A 24,668-nucleotide genomic window follows, 5' to 3' on the forward strand; every position below is an offset into this window, starting at 1 on the left:
GAAAGAAAACTTGGGCTCCTATGTGTACTCCTGTCAGGATATGCCACTGTCACCAGCGGCCCAAGCTACATGACCACTTAATTTTGGATGGTTACACAAAGAACTGTGAGCCAAAACCAAACCTTTCTATACTTCAGATAACCTGCCTCTATCATCCTGTCATAGTGATGACACACAAGGTTCCATACCACAAAATACTCTGTCTGCGGCCTTTGCTATAGGAAGAGTACTGACAACAATCCAAATGCTTAGTTTGGTTTTGACTCCAGGTTAAACAGTTTGAGGGCCTCAAGCAAGCCCCTTGGTATCCAGACCTATCATCTACTTACTTGTACTCCAGACCAACAACCTCTGAGACAAAGCCAAAAGTTTATAAAGCGTGTGTATAAGCCAAGATCAACACACAGGAAAGGCCTGACAGAGAGACATTAAATGAACTTCCACCGGGGGTGGGGCTACACCACACCAAGCTGCTAATCTAAGTAATAGTTAACCTGTTTGAAAAGATTACTTAATCCTCTGTACTTCAACACCCTCATTTATCTTGAAACTCTTGAAACAGCACGATTCATGACTGGCTCTGCTGTTACTACAAAAACCATCTCTATAGTTGGAGTAGCAAGTTCTGCACGCGGCTATAACCCAGTCTCAGTAAACCTGAAACATTACACAGCTCCACACTCACTCCTCTGGCTTCTTCTCCACACAGCCAAGAAACAGCAAACTCTCTATAAAGAGTAACATGAAGAAAGTATTTGGGAGAGCAGGAAAGATGGCTCTGTAGTTAAAGAGCACCAACTGCTCTTCCAGAAGACCCACGTTCAATTCCTAGCAACCACATAGTGGCTCACAACTGTCTGTAACTCCTGTTCCAGAAGATCCGATACCCTCCTCTGGCCTCCGCAGACACTGTACAAATGTGGTGCACAGACACATATGGAAGCAAAACACCCATACATTTTTTTTAAGTATTTTTGACCTTACAGGACATACAGCCTGTTGCCACTGTTCGACTCACCAAATGAATGTGGCTGTGCATAAATAAAACTTTCCTCATGAATTGAAACTTCAAATTCATAATATCTTCATGTGCCACAAAGTTTGAAACCGTAAAGGTGCTTCTTAGTCTTGGAGCTTTAAAACACAGACTATAGGCTGGGATCTAAAGACAACCTTTCCTACAGTTGCCCTGACAGAATTCTATAGCTAGACAACAGCAATGAGCAGGACTAGGACTTGCTGAAAACAGACTGCAGAATCTGCTGGCAGCTTCCAAGTGACAGCCAAGTACAAGAAAGGACACGGGAATCGGCAGCATCACTTCAAGTGACATCCAATTACAAGGACACAACAAGCACTGTCCCCACTCACACACCAACAGGAATTTTATTCGCAATGCTGGGAACTCATAAAAAGAGGGCTTGCTTCTTTTAAAAAAACTATAGTAAAATCTTGGAGCTATGCAGAGAGCATTTCTGTATCTATTACAATTGATAAGCTCTTCTACTTCTTCCCTCTGTCCTCTAGACTCAAAATTTTTTGTATTAATTTTTTAAAACTTTTTTTTAAGATTTATTATGTATGTAGTGTTTTGCTGCCTATATTCTGCCTGCATGCCAGAAGAGGGCACCAGGTCTCATTACAGATGATGGTGAGCCATCATGTGGTTGCTGGGAATTGAACTCAGGACCTCTGGAATAACAGTCAGTGCTCTTAACCTCTGAGCCATCTCTCCAGCCCTAGACTCAAGAAGAGCAAGACACAAATAGAAGTAGTGATTGTTCACTTAAAAGAATAGTTTGAGGTTTTGGCTATTGTTTTGCTTTGGCTTTTGTTGTTGTTATTTTTGGTTTTTTGGAGGGTTTCTCTGTAGCTTTGGAGCCTGTCCTGGAAATAGCTCTTATAACCCAGGCTGGCCTTGAATTCACAGAGATCTGCCTGACTCTGCCTCCCCAGTGCTGGGATTAAAGACATGCGCCACCTCCACCCAGCGAGAATAGATATTCTTAAAGCGATTAAAAAACAAAACAAAACAATACTGGGTTTCAAAGCCCTAGAAAAAAACATACTCTTGCTGATTATACAAATCACTACAATCTTTCTAAGGGCTTCAGGGCAAAACTGACCAAAAATGTATAGAAATTTACATAACATTTGACTTAATATTTACACTTCTAGGAATATATCTTCAGAAAAATATCAGACAAGTCAGCATATTGCATCCATAGTGAGTTTACGCTTTGAAGGACTGTACATACTCAGCAAAAGATTAAAGCTATCTAAATATCCAAAACAAGGTAAACTGTGGATGGTATACAGACAGAATTATGAGCAGCCACAGAAGAAATGGCCTAGGCCGCGTACTTGACAGACACATCCTTGGGACGTTGGTAGGAAGCAAGCATATCGCATTCCTATAATACACGGTGCAAGGACAGGAACTAGTGTGAGAAACAAGGATGGCAGAGGCCTTAGGCAGAGAAAAAAGAGACTGCACCACACAAGGGTGTGACCAAAATAAGTTCTTTAATTTAGCAAATTTTAAATGTAGAATTAAAAGAATGCTCATAGAGATGTCTGGGTACTGGGAGTTTAAGTGAATTTTAATTTTTGGTGAGCTTTTTCTGTACTGTCCACACTATTATAGTTTGTGGTCAACATAGTTTTGTGTTGGTGTTGTTTTAATTACATTTAGTTGTGTGTGTATGCATGTAAAGGCAGAGATCAACTGGGAAAGTCAGTTTTCTCCTTCCACCACGTGGGTTCAGTGATGGAACTCATGTCATCAGGTTTGGTGGCAGTACCTTCACATAATGAGACATCTTGTTGACCTTGTTTAAAATTTTAAGACTTATATGCTGGGTTGGGTGGCCCATGTCTTTAATCCCTGTACTGAAGGAGCAGTGGCAGGAAGATCTCTATACATTCAAATCCAACCTGGTCTACCTAGCAAGTTTCAGGACAGCCAGGCTATATAGATCATTTCAGAAGAAAACATTTTTTAAATACTCATTAGAATATATACCAAGAAAAAGTTAACACAAACTATGAACTTTATATGATAACAGCCCTAGGATGCAGGTCACTCTAGGGGAAAGGCTGATGGTTGGAAAATCTGCAGTTACGCAGAGGTAGGGTTCTACAGAGTAGGAACGGCTCCCAAATGCACATTCTGTGTACAGACACAGACTTAATGGGATGTCCAGATTCTGGCAGCTCTGGCTCTCTGAATGGAGAAACACAAGTTCTAAAAGAGTTTGAGGCCACAACTTCCATCTCTGGCTCTGTCTTGATCTGTAATGCTTTCCAGCAATGCTATAATAGATTAAGAAGTCCCTCACCACGTATGTACAGCTCTTTGATCTTAGACTTCTTGGCTTTCACAATAAGCTTAGGGACTCTACCCTGGCTATGGTATTTTATCAGAGCATCACAAACCAAGGCAGAAATGATCTCCACCTTCCAATCAATTTTCTCTGAATCTAACACTGTTCTAAAAACGTAAAGTTATATAATTAATAGTTAGTTCGTGCCTGTATTACCAGCACTTAGGAGGTTAATGCAGGAGGAATTTGAGTTTTTGACTAATCTACAAGCAAGGCTCTATTTCAAAACAATACAAGTAAAATTTAAAAAAATCTATTTTTAAAGGATTATTAGAATAATTTTTACTCAGATAATTGCAAAAAACACTGTTTATTAGCAGCAATATGAGCCTAAACTTGAAAGATTTTTTTATCAGCTAGGCATATAGTAGGCCATGCTTGTAAACCTAGCACATGGGAGGTAGAGGTAAAAGGATCCTAGTTCAAAGTCAACCTAAACTACAAAGCAAGGTTCTGCCTTTAAAGGGAAGGACAGTTTTTTAAAATCAGGAATGTTTCAAAATTCTGATATTGCACAACACACCAGGTGGTCAAGAGAAGTGTCGCAGGCAGTCCAGCATGTCAGGTCCCCAGGGTCCTGCTAGTGGCAGATCAAAGCATGCTGGCTTTTCTGTAGGAACCTGCTCCATGCACTCACCCTGAGCATCACACTTTTCTGTAGGAACCTGCTCCATGCACTCACCCTGAGCATCACACTTTTCTGTAGGAACCTGCTCCATGCACTCACCCTGAGCATCACACTTTTCTGTAGGAACCTGCTCCATGCACTCACCCTGAGCATCACACTCTTCTGTAGGAACCTGCTCCATGCACTCACCCTGAGCATCACACTTTTCTGTAGGAACCTGCTCCATGCACTCACCCTGAGCATCACACTTTTCTGTAGGAACCTGCTCCATGCACTCACCCTGAGCATCACACTCTTCTGCATTTAAAGGAATGTAAATGCTTTCTGTGAAGCTTGAAGATTTATGAAGTCAGACAGTCAAGGGCTCAAGAAAGGCAATTAACACTTCGTCTTAGGTTAGCACACAATGGTGAACTAGTTGGTGTAAAATTCTACTGCTTCAATGTTCTAAAAAGGTCTTAAGGGGCTGTGATGGAAGAGAAACACCAAGATGGAGCTCTGATGATAAACTCTTTCTGTGACATTAGGAGATTTTCTGATGCAAATCTGAGGATAAGACCAGGGTTAGAATCAATTAATAGTAAATAGTTTACCTTGATTTTCAACTTATTTATGAGAAATATGCCCATTATAAGTGATATTCCTGATACCTTGCCATATGTGAGGGTATACACCTGTCATCTATATTCTATTTTAACATTTTTTTAAATGAAAAACCTTTCAGATGTGAGAATAAGTGAATAAGATCCTGACTTTTCTTCCTTGCAAGGAAAAGTCAATCTTCACAAGAACAAGATGGTAAACTCGAAGCTGACTAAGAGGAAGTGGTACTTCCATGATGGGTTAAACACTAAAGCATGTGCGTGTAGAGAACCTTACATTATCAGCACAAAGATGATGTGTGTCTAGAGGAAAAGGAGACCCTAGAATCTCATGGTTGCAAGTGACTCTCAAGCCACACTAGGTGTGAATTTCAGTGCAGACGGTAACTCCCATAAGACATGGGTGATGGTTCATACAGCCATGTCCAACTGTTACAGCGCAGAGAAGGTGCCATGACTTCACTAAGCAGCAATGGCATTTATTCTACTCGGCACTGTATATACAGGACGTCGAGTAAGCATGTGACTCCCTGATATTCCCCACTATGATTAATGCTATCAAAGTCAAGCACTCCTGTTAGCTTCCTTTGGAACCTTTTAAAATTAAAACTGTGATTTATTTGAGAGCAATCTTATACAGGCAACACATTGTTAATGACACAAGTACTATCCTTAATAATGAAGACTTTTTGTGACCAGACAGTTTTCTACAATTACAAATTTCTTTCAACTCCAGTCAGATTGTTTTGGTAAATCCTTGTTTCCTAAAGCCCCCAGGGTTCACTGTCAGACACTATCACAGACAACAGACTCACAAAGACACAAAAACAAAATGATTAAACTGTCAGATCAAGCTCTAACCTTTCAAGCCTTAAAAGGCCCCCTTGCCCTGAGCTTCCTGGGGGGATGTGGCCACACATTTGACTGTCAACAAGAATAAAACAGATGTGATTCCTTCTCTTTCAAAATGAAGCTTGTAAAGGAGTCATGCCCTGAGGGGCTTCCCCAGGGCACTGACCTGAGATCCCATGCAAACCCCAGAACAAGCACCTTAATGAAGTGTTTTTAGTGACTGGTTTTTTAAACAGAAAACTTCACAGCCCATTGTAGTAATAAGAGCGGCGGGGCTGCGTCCCTAGCACCCCAGCCACCTGGCTAGCTTATGCCCGAAATAACAACACACAAACTGTATTCATTTAAACACTGCTTGGCCCTTTAGCTCTAGCCCTTACTGGCTAATTCTGATATCCCGATCAACCCATCTCTAATAATCTGTGAGCACCGGTCTTACCGGGAAGATTCTAGCCTACGTCCATCCTGGGTCGGAGCTTCATTGCGTGTGTCTGCCCAGGAGCCGGGAGCATGGCATCTCTGTCTGAGGCGTCTTACCTCACTTCCTCTTCCTCCCAGCATTCTGTTCTGTTTACTCCACCCACCTATGTTCTAAGCTATGAGCCCAAGCAGTTTGTTTATTACTTAACCAAGGAAATCAACAGATTGATATATGACACTCCCACATCAGCCCATAGGTTAAGAAAGTCAGGAAGCTGATGGAGAAGCAGGACCTGGCCCAGGCAATCTGGAAGAACATGTGTAACTGTCCCACTATTCCCCTGTCCCACTGTTCCCCAGAGACATGGCTCTGACTACATCTGCCCCATTCAGGCCTGGGGCTGCAGAGCAAGGGCAGCTCCTCTTTTTCTGGAAGCTTCTATTAAAAGGCAGCCACTGCCCTGCTTTGTCCTCCAGGGCTGTTGAAAAAATATGAAGTAGAATGAAAACCTTTTACAAAATTAAGAGTTCAGGGCTATAAAGACAATTCAGTAGTTAAGAACACCAGCTGCTCTTCCAGAGGACCTGGGTTCAATGCCCAGCACTCACATAGAACTCACAGCCATCTGTAGCTCAATTTTCACGGTATCCAACACCCTTAAACTTGCAAGCAAAAACATCAATGCACATAAAATAAATATATCATTAAAAAAATTTAAAATTCAATGTAAGTGTGTCACATGCTATATGTTTACAGTATTTCAGGGACATAGAAACTACTCTCTGATATACAGAAAGGAATCTAATATGTTCTTGGCAGCCTATGAAGTGTATTTTGTGGTTATATCCATGTCATTTGTAAAGTGACAGGCCACCACACAGAAAGTCAAGGTCTTAGGGTGCAAGGTAAAATGCCCTGGATAAGGAATACAAAAAGTAAATGTGACACTTACAATCAAGAACATCCAAGCAGCTTCAAACTACACACACATATGCAAATAAGTGACCAAAAAATTAATATTGTCATTTAAAAAGATTTTTAAAGAACATACTAAAACATATGTTTTAAGTTTAAGATGTAAAATTATATGAGAACAGGTAGCAGCCTCTTTAAAATGTTTGAAAGTCTCTTACCTCCCACATGTACACATTATTCCTAACCTGAGATCGTTTCTTCTTATCACCAACAAATGGCCCAAACTTTTTCCCTTTTAAAATTGGTTTAGTGGCCCAGACACCTAGAAAAACAAAACCAATATATTTTATAATAGTAGTTATTTTAAATATTGGAAGCATTAATGTCATTCAACTTTACAAAACAATTAAAAAGCAAGGATGCCTAAGAGCAAGATAACTATGAGTAAGTTCAGTCAAACCGAATAGAGTCCTCCAGGGGATTCTGGGTTTCCTTCTGTAGCTCCTCGGTTTTCTCTAACTAGTCTGTAAAAAATCTGCATTGTTTTATCATTTTTAAAAGTTCATATTAACTTTTATAATGTAAAATAGACCATATATAGTATAATTACAAAACTTGAAAACTAACATAAGAAAAAAGAAATGGAATAAAACTACAAAAACTTAAATTCTTCATAGTCTGCCTATAGGTTTCAAACTGACCCTACTAAAGACAAGCTCTTCTTATAATGGTTAGGACTTGGTTTTTATTAATAAACACTTTCAAGGCTGATCTGCCTAGTTAGATTGGAAAATCCTTTCCCCTCATTAGTTTCATGAAACATAGCTCATGGCATAGCTTGCTTTCAGAGTTTCAGACCACACACATGCTCACCCATGGCGTCCCTTGGGATTATTTCCATCACTTAGTCACCTATCATAAACACACAGATAGGATAAAGACACAGTCAATGGAATGACTGGAGTCCAGGAGTCAAGAGAAGCACACATTCTGGACAGGGTCCTTCATTTATAGAACGAGAGGTGGAGGCCAGTCCTGCGGTGTGTGACTAGGACGTATACTCTCCACTCCCACTAAGTCAGCGTGGAACCGCACCTGTGAACACTAACAACCCGTTGGCTGAGCTGTGAGATAACCACTTTTGCTCAGACAAAATAAAATAAAATCCCCAATGCTCACTAAGCAAATTTCCAATGAGAATTAGAGAAAGTGCTTGCCAGGTCACATACACTGACTGAGCATCAGAAGAGCATCTAAAAGACAAACAGGAGGATGGAAGCGTGATCTACTCAAGAGTACATTCTTATAAGATTTTAACAACCTCCTCTTAGCCTTCTCTCTAAAACTATTTATGTAAATCACAAAACAAAAATCAAATACATACAAGCTTGTGTATTCAACAAGAAACTCTAGCCAGTTTATGTTGTTTATTCAGATATCTCTAGAGGGTTCCTAAGTATAAAAATATGGGTAAAGCAACAGGGAGATAGATAGATAGATAGATAGATAGATATATTAAAAGAGAAATTATTAAATTAATAGGGAAATTAAAAGGGAAATAAATCTGATAACATAATCACACTTAAGGCACAGCAAATCAGAGGAAGCCCACTCTGTGGAACAAGGTTCATGGGCATGCAGAGGAGAGCACACTGGGATACTACCAAGGACAGAATATGTAGGTTCAGTGTGTGTTGCTGGGAGCTAGTTTCCTTCCTTCCTTTTTTTTTTTCTGGTTTTTTGAAACAAGGCTCCTCTGCATAGCCCTGGATGTCCAGAAACTCACTCTGTAGACCAGGCCAGCCTGGAACTCCCAGAGATCCACCAGCCTCTGCCCCCCGAGTGCTGGGACTAAAGGTGTGCAGTACCACAACCCAGCTGGTTTCCTTTTCTAACCCAAGTCCATCCTGGAATCTGATGTGGAAAGTACATATACATCACAGAATTTAAGGGTCAACCTTTCCTTTATTGGAGTAACATTTATCTAACACGATCCCTGCTCCCAAAGGAAGCAGCCTACTCTTTGCTGCCTGACTCCTCTGATGAGCATACTCACCGATTCGGGTCTTGTCAACAGCAGACGGTAAAAGCCTCACTTCCTCGGGAAGTCCTCGCAGCACGTGTTCAGGTACCTCAGCCAGAGTCTCAGTGGCGGCCACAGACTCCGTATTCTGTAAGTCAAACGGAAGAAGGATCATAGGAAAAGGAAAAAAAACAGTAGTGCTTTTTGGTTTTTTCTGCATTGCTTTTTAGTTTCTCATCCAACAAGCAAATGATGAAAACTAACTAGAACTGTGTGTACAAAGCAGACTGGGACAGGCCATTCAGCAGCTCTGGAGCTACTCTGCCACTCACTGAGTCTCATAATGAAACCCCAGCAACCTGTAAACCGGAATCTATCTTGCTCCAGCCACCTATATCCAGTTTCAAAATATGTAAATCCTTAGCAATGCACTGCTCTTTAACCTCGAACAGAATCAGGCAGCAAAGTACAGCTTACCCCTGTTTCTAAATCAAAGGCTACCTGCAGTATACCACAACCCTAAATGAATAATTTTGGCACACTCCATGAAGACCACTTAACCAATTAGATGCTGTCCCCTCCTGAATCCCTCCAGCAACTTGAACAGCTTAGACATTCCACAGAGAGTGACGGTTTACTGTTAACACTCACTTCTACATATGGTATTTCCATTTAAAAAATGTTTTAATCTACCGGGCGGTGGTGGCGCACGCCTTTAATCCCAGCACTTGGGAGGCAGAGGCAGGCAGATCTCTGTGAGTTCGAGACCAGCCTGGTCTACAAGAGCTAGTTCCAGGACAGGCTCCAAAACCACAGAGAAACCCTGTCTCGAAAAACCAAAAAAAAAAAAAAAAAAAAGTTTTAATCTATAAGCTGGGCATTTGGAAAAATTAATAAGCTTTTTGCCGAAGGGAGAAAAATACTGACCTGACAGTATTCTAGTGTGATTTTTTTCTAAGGCTCCAATAAACTAAATAATACCAATAAATACCAGCCAGAATCAGTGGGTGCAGCTGGCCACTTCGAATAACCAATGAGAGCCCTTCTTCCCTCTCTAGCTGTGGTCCACCTATCCTCCCCAAGAGGTAACCCATTCACTCACACACACACACACACACACACACACACACACACACACACACACACATATGTACACTCACACGCACACACCGAGGAAACCGAGGCTTAGGAAAGTGGCCTAAGTTGCTCACAGTTGACTCTGAACCCTGGTCTAACTTTGAAACCCAAATTCATAGTCACTGTGGGTTTCCATTAATACTTATGGGAACCATCTACAATCCTCTGCCCCACAATTTCCAGACTCATGGAAACAGCCACAGGAATATTGCCCAAGACAGGGATGGTCTCCCATAGGAAATGTGTCAGTTCAATGGAGAAGTGTACTAAAACTCCTGAACTACTTGTGAATATAAAGGGTCTCAGCAGAGCTGCCAGAGGTTAAGCCTGTTCGGGGTCAACCCATTACCTGGAGTGTGTCAAATGTTTTGGTTTGTTTTGGTTTTGCTAAACAGCAAAACTCAAACTGGCTGGACTCAAACTCAAGATCTTTCTGCCTCAGCCCTAGAAGTACTGGGATTACAAGGATGAGCCGCCACGAACAGAGGACCTACGTTCTTAATGTGGGCTCATTTTCAAGAAGCTCTCTCTGCTGTCCACTGTAGTTTTCTTCAATGAAAATAAGATTCAACTAAATTCACAGCAAAACACTCCAGAGCCTGTCAATCATGGCTTCCCCTTTCCATCTGCCTAACTGCTGGAACATCTTCATGGCTGCAAATTGCTCAGCACATTCTTAGATTCTCAAGAAATGGCTTAAGACGTAGAAGGCAAGCTCCACCACCTCCACTTGCCTTGTTTTTTCCTGTAAAGTCCTCGGGCAATTTTTCCTACTTGACTATCGTGCTACTGTGCATCCCAACACTGGCTTGGTGTTGACTGTAGATACAGGGGTGTCTCTCTCGTTTCCAATGGGAGACGCGAAATGCTTGTTTGCGTCTGTTGAGAAAGTATCTGATTCTTTGTAAGATAACGAATGTAACATCTTTAAAAAATATTTATGTGTATGTTTGCCTGCATGTATGCACATGTACCTCATGTGTGCTTTGTGCCCAGAGGCCAAAAGAAGATGCCAGATCCTTTAGAACTAGAGTTACAAAAAGTTGTGAGTTGCCATGTGGGTGCTGGAACCCAAACCCAGACCCTCCCCAAGAGCAGCTGTGAACTCCTGAGCCACTTCTCCACCAGCACCACCCCACCTCTCTTCGGAGGGACAGAACTAAACCAGCAGAGTCATCTCTCAGGATACATTTCTCCATGTATGTGGGAATGTCTTCAATTTGTGATAGATACTCAACCCACACCCCTCTAGTAACAAAATCCCAAAATGCTCGAGTTCCTTATATAAAGAGCACAAACTTTGTGTGTATGACCTCCACACAGCCTCTCATATACTTTAAACGCACCCAGTATAAGTCAAGCACTACGTAAATAGATGTTAAACCTTATTATTTAGAGAACACAGGAAAGAAAAGTCTATACTTGGTAACTTCAGAGGCAAGTTTGCCTTTCACATATTTTCAACCTGAACTTTGTAAAGTAAGTTAGTGAGTTACCGAGTCTTAACTAATTCATTGATTTCTGTTGTCTAATGCCCTCAACTTTCTACTACCTCAAATCAAAGAGGGCCAATTTCATGCTGGCACTGTGCTGGTTGGCAAGGAAACAATGACTAATAGCCCCAATCAAGACCTCCATCTCATGAAGCTCACCCATCGGGGAACCTCTGTTCCCACTGCCTAACCAAGAAACCTTAAAGATGTGATGGTCCATGTCTGACCTTACTGGGAACTGTGAAGAACCACATGCTTTCTCCTGACATCTGTCCCTTGACCCTAGATGTCTTTCTCATGCTAGATGGAAGGGGACCTGAGAGAGGATAAGATACACTGTTCCCTCTGAGCAAATATGTGCTCGGTGTTATATGAAGGTCCTTTCATTTCGTCACTGTAACAACCATAGTCAAAGTGAACTCAACAAACACTACTCCAGGACAGTCCAAGCACAAAATGTCTCACTCACTCACTGTGCTACAACCTGGAAAAAAAAAAAAGAAAGAAAGAAACTTTTATGACCCATATTTTACAGAAGAAAGTGAAAATTGCCCATAGTCACAGACAGTGTGTGGCAGAACTAAGTGATCCAAGCCAGACACAGTCAGACTAGGGTGGGCCACAGGGCAGTCATAAAGAATCACTTCCACACTACACAGTATGATATTGCAGTCAGATAAAGCCCAGATGGTCCCTATTGCTCCAGCCTTTCTGGGGTTCACAAAGTCAGATCTACTATTATAATGACACCAAAAAATCATCTGTCATTTTTACCCTAAGGTGTGGAGAGTGAAATATTCTGTAGGCTGTGACTGTGATGTGGGAATTCTTAATCCCTCAAGCTTTTCTGATCTGTGACTAGACCCTGTATTCTAAAATTATACCAAACCAATCAAAGTTTTGATATTCTACTAGAGCTGTGTGCATGCTACCCCTGGAGAAGCTGAGTAAGAAGACATGGGATGATGCAGCATTCTTCCAACGTGCTGTTGCTAACCTCTGAGAGACCAAACTAGAACAATCTGGGATGTGGTGCAGTGCTTCACAGTCCTAAGCACAGTGATCTGCCGTCAGTGTTGCAGTCAGACCCAGGAGGGACCAGAAAGCAACAGAACAGCCTCCCCCTTCGCTGTCAAGCCCAGGGGGGGACCCACACACAACAGCAGGACTAGTACCTAAACGTCCCAATTTGCATTTGTACTGTTGACCTGTGCACTTCAGCCAGGCTTCTTCAAGCCTTGCTCCACTCTCCTCCCCTGCAGGACTTCCCGCGGCTGGCATTTAGCAAGTCCTTACTGGCTGGTGTATTAATCAAGAGCAGGTTCCTGGTGTCTGGCCCAGGAGAGGAAACACAAAGAAGTGAGGGTCATGAACAAATAAGCAAAGGTCTAGCTTCAACGCCCAAGAGATCTGTGATAGTCTGAATGCACTTGGCCCCCATAAACTCATAGGGAGTGGCACTATTGAGAAGCAAGTCCTTGTTGAAGAAGGTGTGGCCTTGTTAAATGAAGTATGTCACTATGGGGGCAGGCTCTCAGGTCTCTTTTGTTTAAACTTCACTCAGTGTAGGTCTCTCAGTTACTTCTCCAGCACCATGTCTGCTTGTACACTGCCATGTCCCACCATGATGATAATGGACTGAACCTCTGAACTGTGAGCTACCACTTCAATTAAATGCTTTCCTTTATAAGAGTTACCATGGTCAAGGTGTCTCTTCACAGCAATAGAAACCCTGAGTAAGACAAGGTCTGAGACACAAAGGGATAGATGAAGACTACATGGATCCCTGGGAGTGTAGAAGAGGCTTCATGGGAAGCAGAGAACTCGAGATGCCATTATCCCAGAGTGAAGCAAACGTAAGGGAGAAGTGGATGCTTGTGTCAGAAGTCACAGCAGAGGTAGAGGGATCCCTGAGCTTATGTCAGCAGAGCGGGAAGGAATTCTAGTAAGGAATGTGGGCTATGAACAGGATGACTGTGACTTTGAAGTCCACGGTATCTGAGGCTCTTATCCATGGTACAGCCTCTGCTGCCCTGAAGCCTGAAATGGTAAGGCCATCTCCACTTGGCCCACACATGCACAGCGAATGTTCAGTGGGTCAATGAAGTAGGGCAGGCCTGACCTGTCTGAAGCCCACAGGCTTATGTGAAACATGAAGTTATCTCCATCAATATTAACAACGGCAAGAGTCATAAACCGAGTTGGGGATGTGGTTCACTGGTAAAGCTCATGTTTAGCATGGGTAGGGTTCTAGGTTTGATCACTAATTACGTGTCCACTCCCTCCCTACGTTATACACACACACCTCATACAAATTCAAGGTCCTGCCCCCCCTGGAGCCAAGGTTTAAATTGCCAGTTTTAAACTATTTCCATCAAGGCTAGCAAACAGGCTACAGCTGGACTGTCAGATGGGGTTTATCTGGTCTACTGAATGCTTTAAAGGCAAAAAAGAAACAAACAAAAATCTCATAATTCTGGGGGGCGGGAGAGGTCCCATCTTGCCCTGGCCCCTGACAAACAGCAGGCATAGCCTCTATGTTCTTCCCCCTCTGAATCAGGGGATCTGTCTTAAGGCAGGCCTTCATACTGCTACTACTCCTAGGCCTCCATTTTTCCAACCAAGCAGAGTGCCCTGAAGCCCAGCTTATTCATGAAGAGAAAACAGCCAGCTCTGAGCACTCCTTCTGGGCTCCTATCAGTTTATGTCGGGTACTCACAGAACACAAGGTCGGTGGAAAAGCTGTCAGAATTACAGCCCATGAGGTTGCTGTAATGGAACAAGCAAAGGTCTGAGCTCAAGTTGGCAATGAGAGGGATCAGAGGTATTAGAGGGCCAGCAAGACAACTCAGCAAGGAAAAAGCAGTTGCCATGCAAGCATGATGAGCTGAGTTCAAATCCCAGAAACCACAGTGGAAAGAGAGAACATACTCCCCAAAGTCCTCTGACGGCCTGGAACATATGTGCCCCCCAAGCACACATTACACACTCATACCAAGTAATGATAAGTGAAGATTTAAACTAACAACAACAGAGGCACTAGAAGGCAGAAGCAGTGTAGCTGCTGGCTGAAGTAGCAGTAATCATTTACCCAGTGTTCCCACTTCCCAGGCAGCAGCCCTACACTAATCTACTTACCACTGACTGTAACCACAGGTCCATCCTTACCCATCAGGTAGCAAGCTAAAACCAAGAAGTCAGGCAGTTCACAGAGGGAGTGGCATTCAGAGCTGAGCATGGGTAATGACTAAAGACCACAACGATGAAGTACAGTGAAACTGAGCTACCCTTGTCTGCCACATCATCCACATCCAAATAACACAAAAAAGCAAAATTTTCCAATTACCTAAAGAAACACAATTCAAATTGTTGGGTTCCCCCCCGCCCCGGTTTTCAGATAATATAATAGTTTCATTCAAAAACCACACTCACTTTTTATAAAAACTGCTATCTAGCAGAACACAGGATTTAAAATGAGATTTAAGTACCATCATTAGAATATAAATTTCTGAAACTATACATTTATTTAGGTCTTCCTCATGGACGTCTTTTTAAGGCTGAAGATTAAATTTGTATTTATAATTATTAACATTTGTCTCATATGCTAAGAGACTAATTTTAGTGTTAGAACATAGAGGGAAGGAGATAATGAAAACGAAAGCAAGAAGCCACCACAGAGCTAACCACCTGGTAGACTCAGACCTATGCGCAGACTTGGCTAAATACTCAGATGGTCTCAAAAAAACTGCAAAGGAAATGAAGCCGCAATGCAGGCAACCACCTGGACAGATTGCAAAAGCATCAGAACATAAACACAGAACACGTTTTGTTTGACTACATGTCTGTGACACTCGAGAACAGGACTAACCACTCCATGGAGACACAGAGCTGATCAGGAGCTGCTAGGGTAAAGGACTAATCGGCAAGAGAAGCCTGGAGAAAGAGAATGTCCTGGAACCAGGAAATGGCCATAACTCCATGAGTGCAGATGCGTGTCAAATGGATACACTATGCTATACACAAGTCACACCTGGGGAGAAAATCTAGAGAAAAAAATGGCCCAAGAGTCTCATTTAATATCAAACAATTTAAAATTTAAGCTCAGAGATAAATACTTGAGGTAAAACGTTAATGAGATACTGGGCAAACAGGAGAGTAGGAACAGCACACAACTGCAACGGAAACCCACGGCAAACATCGCAGAAGACAGTAATACAGAGGACAAACTTCCGCAGCCCTAAATTTTAAAAAGGATGAAGATGATAGGAAAATATTTTAAAGCACAAAATAGTATCAGACTTTAAAAACTGAACAAATGGAATAAACACCATGTGTATAATAAAGAAAACCTGAAAGAGGAAATCCAAGTATGCTTATTAACACCATGCAAGAACACAGTGACCAGGGGTTGGGAGAGCTGGCCCAATCAGCAGTAGAGAACAGCCTTCTTTGTAACCCAGAGAGCTTCCTCTAACTCTGCCTGCCATGCTTCCTCCCCGGCACTTGCTGCTGCCATTGTCACGCTTCTTTCCCTATCCGCTGGAAACTGCCTTGCCTGTCTTTCTGCATATAAACTGCAGAAGCTCATCTACTTGGTTCACTGTGGTGCCCACAGCATGCTGGGAAGTATTCTGTGCATGAGAACAAGCAAACACCCAGGACAGCCAAGAAGATAAGGGAACTGCAGATGGCTTAGAACAGTGCCCAGACCTGAATGTGTGATGCTGAGCGGGCACAGCTTCTTTGTTGTTTTACTGGTTTTTAAAACTAGCGCAGAGAGCTAAATTGTCCTGGTTAACAGCAGTAGCATACGTAGGTCACTGCTAAGAACAGGGAGATGCTGTGACTATAATTATATTGCCAATAGAGTCACTATATTGCAAATATTAATAATAATTTGAGCTATGCAAAAACTCCGGGGGAGGGGGCTTGTAACTCAGTAAATTAGTAAGCCTCCACTGTCCCTTGTTCTTGTGTAACTATAGCAGCATAGCACCACACTAACCCACCGGGTTTGTAGAAAAGACAAGTAAGGAAGTAGGAGCTATGCTAAGCCACTGAGCTGGGGAGCTGTTTGCTACCTCTGCACAGCCAAGAGTATTCTGGCTGCTATGGTAGCAGGCTTTACATCTGAAGGGATGCTGACTGGAAGCTCCTTTTCTCCCTGGAATGGCCATCTCTCTGACCATCAATGTCTTTTAGAAATAAAATGGGAATTCTAATGCCTGCATGGGGTGTTTTACAAATACTATATTAACAGGAGAATCTGCGTGCACTTTCTGTTTGCTTTTGTTTTGGGTTTTTGCTTATTTGCTTATTTTGTTTTGTTTTTTGAGACAGGGTTTCTCTTTTTATCAGCCCTGGCTGTCCTGGAACTAACTCTCTTTGTGACCAGGCTGGCCACAAACTCACAAAGATTCACCTACCTGCCTCTGCCTCTCGAGAGCTACGATTAAAGGCATGTGCCACCATGCCCGGCATAAACATTCTTAACAGAGTACTTGGAAAGTGTGCTAAGAAAGAATGCTTGGAAAGGCACAAAGTGGAATTAAAACTCTACAGCATATCTAACTTAGGCTCCTTTGAGCCTATTTACATTGTTCCAGTAAACAACCTAGGAACCAGGAGAACATCACAGAGATGATCTCCAGTTTACAACGGGTTTGAAATACAAAAGACAAAGTTGTAATTTCTTAGGCTTTACAGTGAGTTTAGCAGAATGTTACCATACTGAAAGCCCAGGAGCAACTGTGGAGGGTTTGTGTAGAATGTCAGTGAGGATCCAAAAACGGAGAAAATAAAAAATGAGGGCGAACGTGACCCTGACTGCCAGCCAGGCACAACTGTGAGGAGGAACAAGGACTCACCTGCATGGCAAGCTGTGCTCCCTCTCAAGATGAAAGAGATGACAAGAGAGTAAATACTAAACGAGAAACAGGGACAAGGAAGAAACATAAAGAACTCATGTTCTGGGACATGTGGAGCCCCATAAATGGCTTCAGAGGGAGAGCCTAGCAAACGACCTCTCTAGGAGGGACTTGGGACACACCAACACAACAGGGTGACGGGGATGTGTACAATATGGGCAGGCTTTGGACTCTGTTGCTCCTCCTAAAGGATTCTCATAAACACCGTGGCCCTAGTCAGATTATCCCTGTGTCTCAAATAGCTCGTTCATGGGAGAAAAATGAGTCTGTGCTAATGTCTCTGAGATCACAGCCATTACGAGAAGCTTTGACTGCTGAAACACAACAGAGAGGCGCCAGTCACTTCCTAGAGGGAAAATTCCAACCAATCATAAAATAACTTTAGATTTTAGTTATAAATCAGTCTTGTTCGAGTTCAAACTTTTCTCTTCCTGAATGTTATTGTACAGTTACTTGGAAAAATTTAGTACAATCTAATTGACAATGATAGTGATAAATGCAAAAACAAAAACCATAAACTATCTGAATAATTGCAATCTTTATTATACTAACAATAGTGGAAAATACTAATGAACATAATATTTAGCATAATAAAGAAAATTAATTTCTTTAAAATGCTAAAAGTTTTAGCCAGGAAAAGTAGAAAGGTTTTATAATCCAAATAAAACCTTTCTCACTGCCAGTCCATTTAAATTACACACAAATCTGAAATCTGCTGGCCATTAGAACACACATGAATCCTTTCCTCCTGATACCTGGCACTTGGCATCAAAGGAAGCCCTCTATAGATCTATTATGAAAACTTGTCAAATATAAAATGAGACTGTTAAAGAGCCAAAAACCAAAATGGTTATTGTTACAACTCTTCTGGAATAGTATGCACACTCTTTGTTTGACACAATTGGGACATTAAAACAAAATGCAAAGTACCAGAAAATAATAATAATACGGCCCAAGCACACTGATACCTTACTAACTCAGTAGGGAACAAAAATCAATGCACGATTCAGCCTAAGCCTAACCGTCAGCTCTCAGATAAATGAACACAGAACACAGCAAGAACAAAGTCCAGCTTGGAAAGTCACCAGCACTCTACTCAGGACTGACTCCTCTAACAAGCCCCAGACCGCAGAAAAGCCACTGCCTTTGAGTAACCAGGTTCACATTAAGAATCAATCTTAAAATAATAAGTAAATGAAATGCATACATAAATGTACCTCTGATGCATGAGGTATATATTCCCCACCCCCTCACCATTTCAAATATAATCTGCCTTCAAAAGCATGTCAGTAAATCTTCAACTATTACTGTAATAGAGACCATGTGCCCATGTGCTCACCAGACTCGTGTTTATGAGGTATAGCCCTCTATATTCAAATAAACATATTTCTGATAATGAAGCAATAAAAAGAAATCAAAATGATCCACTCCAACAATTTCACCTCTCTCAATGCAACACAGGACAGAATGTATTAAACCTCATCACCTCACAAAATGATATTTGTGGTTTCTAATTAGAAGCACCTGGAAATGGCAAACAGGTGTCTAAAGCTTCAATTGCTAAGACACAAACTGGTTTCAAGTCTTGAGAGTTTTAAGCTGTAAAGTAAAAAATATTTACACACTTTACATCTTTGCTTTTCATCTCTTTAAAAGTTGCTTATGAAAAATGTTAAGAAAATGTTTCTGACAACCATAAATTATTTATTTCTTTCTTTTTGAGATGGGGGTCTCTCTATTTTATAATTCTTGCTGTCCTAAACTTGCTCTGCAGCCCAGCCTAGCTTCTAACCCATACAGATCCACCTGCCTCTATCTCCCAAGTGCTGGGATTAAAGAAATGCTTACAAAAAAAATTGGGAGAATATTTCTGGCATTCATAAATGTCTGCAACTGTGAGAATGAGACAAAAAATAAGACTAGGGCTGGAGAGATGGCTCAGTGGTTAAGAGCACTGACTGCTCTTCCAGAGGACCCGGGTTCAATTCCCAGCAACCACATGGCAGCTCACAACTGTCTAAAGATCCAGTTGCAGGGGATCTGACACCTTCACACCAATGCACATAAAATAAAGTTAAATAAACCATAAAAAAATTAAAAAAAAATAAGACTATTGCTCTAGAATGCGTTAAAACCACAAAGCTAGCACTACCTATCAGAACACCCTTTAGGTTACAGAAATATCCAGAGCAGAATAGTTTAATCTCCCAGCAATCACACACCCTCCTGCAAGAGAAAAGCATCTTACATTTCAGTATCTGTCTTCTGTATTATATACAAAGGACTTTCGAGAACAAATACTTGAAAGTTTCTGTTTGATCAGCTGTAGTCTCTAAAAATGATTTTTTTTAATATTTATTTATTATGTATGCAATATTCTGTCTGTATGTATCTCTGTAGGCCAGAAGAGGGCACCAGACCTCATTACAGATGGTTGTGAGCCACCATGTTGCTCAGGACCTTTGGAAGGACAGGCAATGCTCTTAACCACTGAGCCATCTCTCCAGCCCCTCTAAAAATGATTTTTAATCTTGGAAAACTACAAAATAAAAAGTTCAGAAAAATAAAAAGCTTAATATATATCAAACAAAGACACACTGAACCTTCACAGTGAATGTGGCAGAAGAGAGGTTAAAAAAGAAAGTCTGAGCTAAAGTTCCTAAGAATTAGTCTCCCTCAGGAACCAAAGAAACACCAACCCACACCAAGCAATGCACAACACATGCCATGCCACACACAAACTCACAAGCAGTGGACGAATAATGGTGTTAGAAACAAACACAAACATCCAAGGGGAAGGAATGAGGGTGTGTGTGTGTTTCTATATTTTAAAATCAATAGCTGGACTAACATCTAGGTCATGAATTTGTATAAATTTTTATTGTTAAACTCACCTGATACATTTTCAGTTCCTGTTGTGTTCTGTAAAGACACACACAACAAAGAAACTTCTTTGATTACATGAGCCCTAAAAAGAAAAACAGACAATTTGTAATATGCACCTGCCTACAAGTTTACAGTGATTTAAAACCACATATGAACTATAGAGTGTGCTCCAAGAGCTAGTCATAAAGCAACCCCTGCCAGTCAACCTCAGTCCACACTGACAACTAACTTCTCGGATTCATTATCATAATAAATACATTTCTGGCACTGATGAAATGGCTCAGAGGTTAAGAGCCCTGGCTGTTCTTCCAGAGGTCCTGAGTTCAATTCCCAGCGACCACATGGTGGCTCACAACCATCTGTAATGAGATCTGGTGCCCTCTTCTGTCCCACAGGGATACATGCAGGCAGAATATTGTATAATAAATAAATAGATAGATAGATAAAATACATTTCTCACTAAACCTTACTAGGGCTTCACTGTACTCTACAAACAAAGCAGAACCATCAGAATGACATCATATTTTTGGTTAAGAATTGCATCACTCCCAAGGAGAAATAAATTGGCTTTGTTAATAGTCAGAGGCACAAAGCCTAGAGGAGTAAGTGGCATGCAACTCAGGCGTCCTTCTTTTGCTTCAGTATTTGCTGCATGCAAACACAATTAGACTCCATTACTCTGTTTTTCAAGCTCCTGAAGCAGAAAGGTGGACTGACTAAAAAGGGCCACATGAAATTCTCTTCAAAGGGAAGAATAAAAAGCAGGCAGTATCATGCGAAGCTTTTAAAAGAGGTCTGGAAAGAACTATAATTATGGCTCGCTACAGTGTTGTGTTTGACACAGTCACGGCATAGAGAGACATGACAACACAGGCTCTTCTGTAAATACAGATGGTACACAGTTACACACCTCTTACACTAGTACAGTCAGCAACTGCTGCCTCGTGGTGAGCACTGGTCTCAGCCATGCCGTACCAGTACATTTATGACATTCAAAAATAAAACTGCCCAATAATACAATGTCAGATCATACCCTTAAGTGGTGTGTGACTGCATTCACTTCTAAATAATAATCTACTAGCCAAGTGTGGTGTCACACTGTAATTCCAGCACTCGAAAAAGTGGAGACAGGAGGACTTGGGAGTTCAAGGTCAGCCTGAGCTACATTAATACTACTTTAAAACTATATTACATTATCTTTTTAAAAGTCTATGCAGATGGTTCTTTTTATATAATGTATGCTCATGTAGGCCTGGTGGCTCATGACTGTAATCCCAGAACTTGAAAACTAGCGGCAGGAAAATCAGGAGTTCAAGGCTACCATGAGCTACATTACATTAGATAGTATCCCCCCCAAAAAAAATTAATTTGTTAGAGATTTTAAAATAAATTAAAAGTATATAGATATAGATACAATGTATGTTCCAAGTCGTTAGTGCCATTCACGTACACAAATCCTGGCACTTTCAGCAGCCCTTCCACTGTAGCATTGTTGATGTCCCCAGTAAAGCACATACATACACGCACCATGACATGTAGTTCTCTTATTTTCTCATGCACTTCCTTGATCCACAGTATACATATGGTAATTGTCTGATCTGACTGGCAATAATACAAGGGTATGTGATATAAAGCACACACCAGAATGGACAGATAAATGCCTGCCCCATCAGAAGCAATGGTGTTTTAATGGGCTCCATTCTTGGCAAGTTCTCTAGGATGAGCTGACTTTCTGTCCTTTCCTTGAGCTGCTGGACCATACTCACCTGATGACATTTAACAATGAGGTATTATATTTAAATCTGGCCCTGCTCATCAATTAATTTTATGTATATTGTACCCCAGGAATGCATTCCGTCTTGTTACACAGGTCAGTGGCCAAGCCAATATAAACTCTCAGTATATGTGATAGAGAAAATGTCAAGGTAAATGAAGGGCAACCCATGCTGTCAGTTCCTTCAAAGAAGTGGTTCTCAACCTTCTAATGTCGGGACCCTTTAATATAGCTCCTCGCCTTGTGGTAACCCCAACCATAAAGTTATTTTGTTGTGACTTCATAATGCTAATTTTGCTAGTATTATGAATCGCAATGTGTTTTTTAAGGTCTTAGGCGACCCACATGAAAGGGTGAGTCACCTCCCAAAAGGGCCTTGACCCACAGGTTGAGAATCACTGCGTTCAAGTTTAACACTTAGCATGTTTCTCACAGATATTCAATATGACCTCTCCCAGGATACATACAATACAGTAAGCAGAACTAACCCTATTTTTTTTATTTTTTTATTTTATTTATTTATATTTTTTTTGGTTTTTTGAGACAGGGTTTCTCTGTAGCTTTGGAGCCTGTCCTGGAACTCCCTTTGTAGACCAGGCTGGCCTCGAACTCACAGAGATCCGCCTGTCTCTGCCTCCCGAGTGCTGGGATTAAAGGCGTGCGCCACCACCGCCAGGCTAGAACTAACCCTATTGCCTGAGACTTAATCTGCTATTCTGAATAGTGGCTCTGGGGTATGAAGAGTTACTAATTGTCTCTTAGACATGCATACCTGGCCCCCATAGAAGGTTTACTGGCAACTATCAGATCCTCTAGGCCTGTGTGCCATCTTATGCTCCGGTTTCTCTTATCTTCTTCAAGCTTTTATATGTGAGTTTATGAATATGGCCATGGGAGATGTGTGGAAGGACTGGACTTCCATGCCACTTCCCTCAGTTTGGTTTTTCCTTCTCTGAAGACTCAACAGCATTACTGTAACAATTACATACGGAGCGTCTGCCAGGAACAGCGGCCCCTGCTGATGATCTGTTTGGAGGGAAGCACTGGCATCTTCAGCTAACAAGACCTAGCTTTGGGCTGACTGAGAAAACTCGGTCATGCTATGCAAACCTGGTTTCTCCTACTACTTAATGGTATGGTGCTTGCTACTATTCGATTTTGTTTGGGTTTGTGTTGCAATTTAACAGTTTTACTGAGCTATTCATGTATCATGTAACTAACTCAATTACAACACACAGATCAAAGTATTTCCAGACTGAAGAGATGATGCCTCAGTAGTTAAAAGTACTTGTTGCTTTTGCAAAGGATCCAATTTCCACTCCAAATACCTAATAGCGGCTCACAACCTTCTGTAACTCAAGAAATCCAACACCCCCTTCTGACCTCTGCAGGCATCAGGCATGCACATACATGTATGTATGTACACAAACATACATGCAGACAAAACATTCAACCACATAAAAAGAAATCTTCAAAGAGAGAGAAGGGGGGAAGTGTGTGTGTGTGTGTGTGTGTGTGTATCCGTGTGTGTGTGTGTGTATCCGTGTGTGTGTGTGTGTGTGTGTGTGTATCCGTGTGTGTGTTTGCCATGCTGACAGAGTTGTGCAACCATCACCACAATCACTCATGGGACATTTTCGTCAGCACAAAAGGAAACCTTAGCAATGACAACATCCACCTCTAACTTTTTCTCCTCAGCATGCAGCACTCAGCAACATCTAAACCACTTCTTGTCATAAAGATTTGCCAATTCTGAACACTGTACTTTGTAAAGAGAAAAAATGACAATGAAAGACCTTGGTGGGATTTATTTTAAGTTCCAGAAATTAGGCAGCACTTCATGTCATACAAGAGAATAAGTATGTCTTACTAGCCTGTCACTCCTCCCACCTTGAGCACCGACAATGTGTCAGGCACTGCTCATGGGCCATAAACAGGGAACGTCCCTAACCTCTAAGGGAGGGGCCCACAATGAGCAAATACAGAAAATACCTGCAATATGAAGAAAGTGCTATACAAAAATGCAAGGAGAGGTTTGTCAAGAAGATGGATCACAGTCTCCTGTCTCTACACCTGCCAACCCAACAAGCTGGTCTAGGGAGAGGAAGAAGAGCTGTGACTGAGAAGGTAAAAGAAGGAAGAGAATGGGCACCAAGAAAGCTAGAGTGAGCTGAAAGTCTTCAGTTGGCAGATCTGGGTGCTTGGGCACCAAGGTGAACAGCCTACGGCGGCAATGTCAGGCAAAGGACAATGCTGGTTTGGCATGGTGGATAAGGAAAAAGAAGAGGCTGGATCCTGGGTACAACTGTAAACTAGAGCCTCTAACTTCAGCTGCCAGAGTAGCAAGAGATGAACTATGAAAGAAAGAGTAAATTGGGATGAAACTTAGGTCCCTATCCTCCCAAAACTGTGGGTGGGAGGGTACTGCTTCCCAGGGTCCCCTTCCCATCTGTTTTGCAGCTGGTTTTCCCTATCTATTTCACATTTTCCTTCTTTCCTTTCCCTCAGTCTTTGTTGCTAGCTCACAGGCACAACCCAAACAGAAGTTATCTGCTATCTGACACTCGACCAGGTAAGACAGTGCAGCACTTAAAACATTTCATTCTTTGAAGCATTAGCTTAAT

At 41.7% G+C, this 24,668-nt stretch overlaps 1 protein-coding gene across 2 annotated transcripts in view; it reads right to left on the reverse strand.

Annotated features, from left to right (window-relative positions):
* The window catches only part of Prdm2 (PR/SET domain 2), a 103,127-nt gene that overhangs the window by 61,251 nt on the left and 17,208 nt on the right, over window positions 1-24,668 (reverse strand). The window contains exons 2-4 of one of the 2 annotated variants that reach the window (XM_075946178.1): window positions 20,279-20,352; window positions 8,861-8,975; window positions 7,023-7,126 (exon numbers count right to left, since the gene is read on the reverse strand). In XM_075946178.1, coding sequence (XP_075802293.1) covers window positions 7,023-7,126; window positions 8,861-8,975; window positions 20,279-20,287 — 228 coding nt within the window. In that variant the 5' untranslated portion in view covers window positions 20,288-20,352. The remainder of the gene's footprint in view (window positions 1-7,022; window positions 7,127-8,860; window positions 8,976-20,278; window positions 20,353-24,668) is intronic. The other variant, XM_075946179.1, reaches the window with a different exon arrangement.

This window comes from Microtus pennsylvanicus, chromosome 13, assembly GCF_037038515.1.
Source record: "Microtus pennsylvanicus isolate mMicPen1 chromosome 13, mMicPen1.hap1, whole genome shotgun sequence".
Classification (NCBI taxonomy): Eukaryota; Metazoa; Chordata; class Mammalia; order Rodentia; family Cricetidae; genus Microtus; species Microtus pennsylvanicus.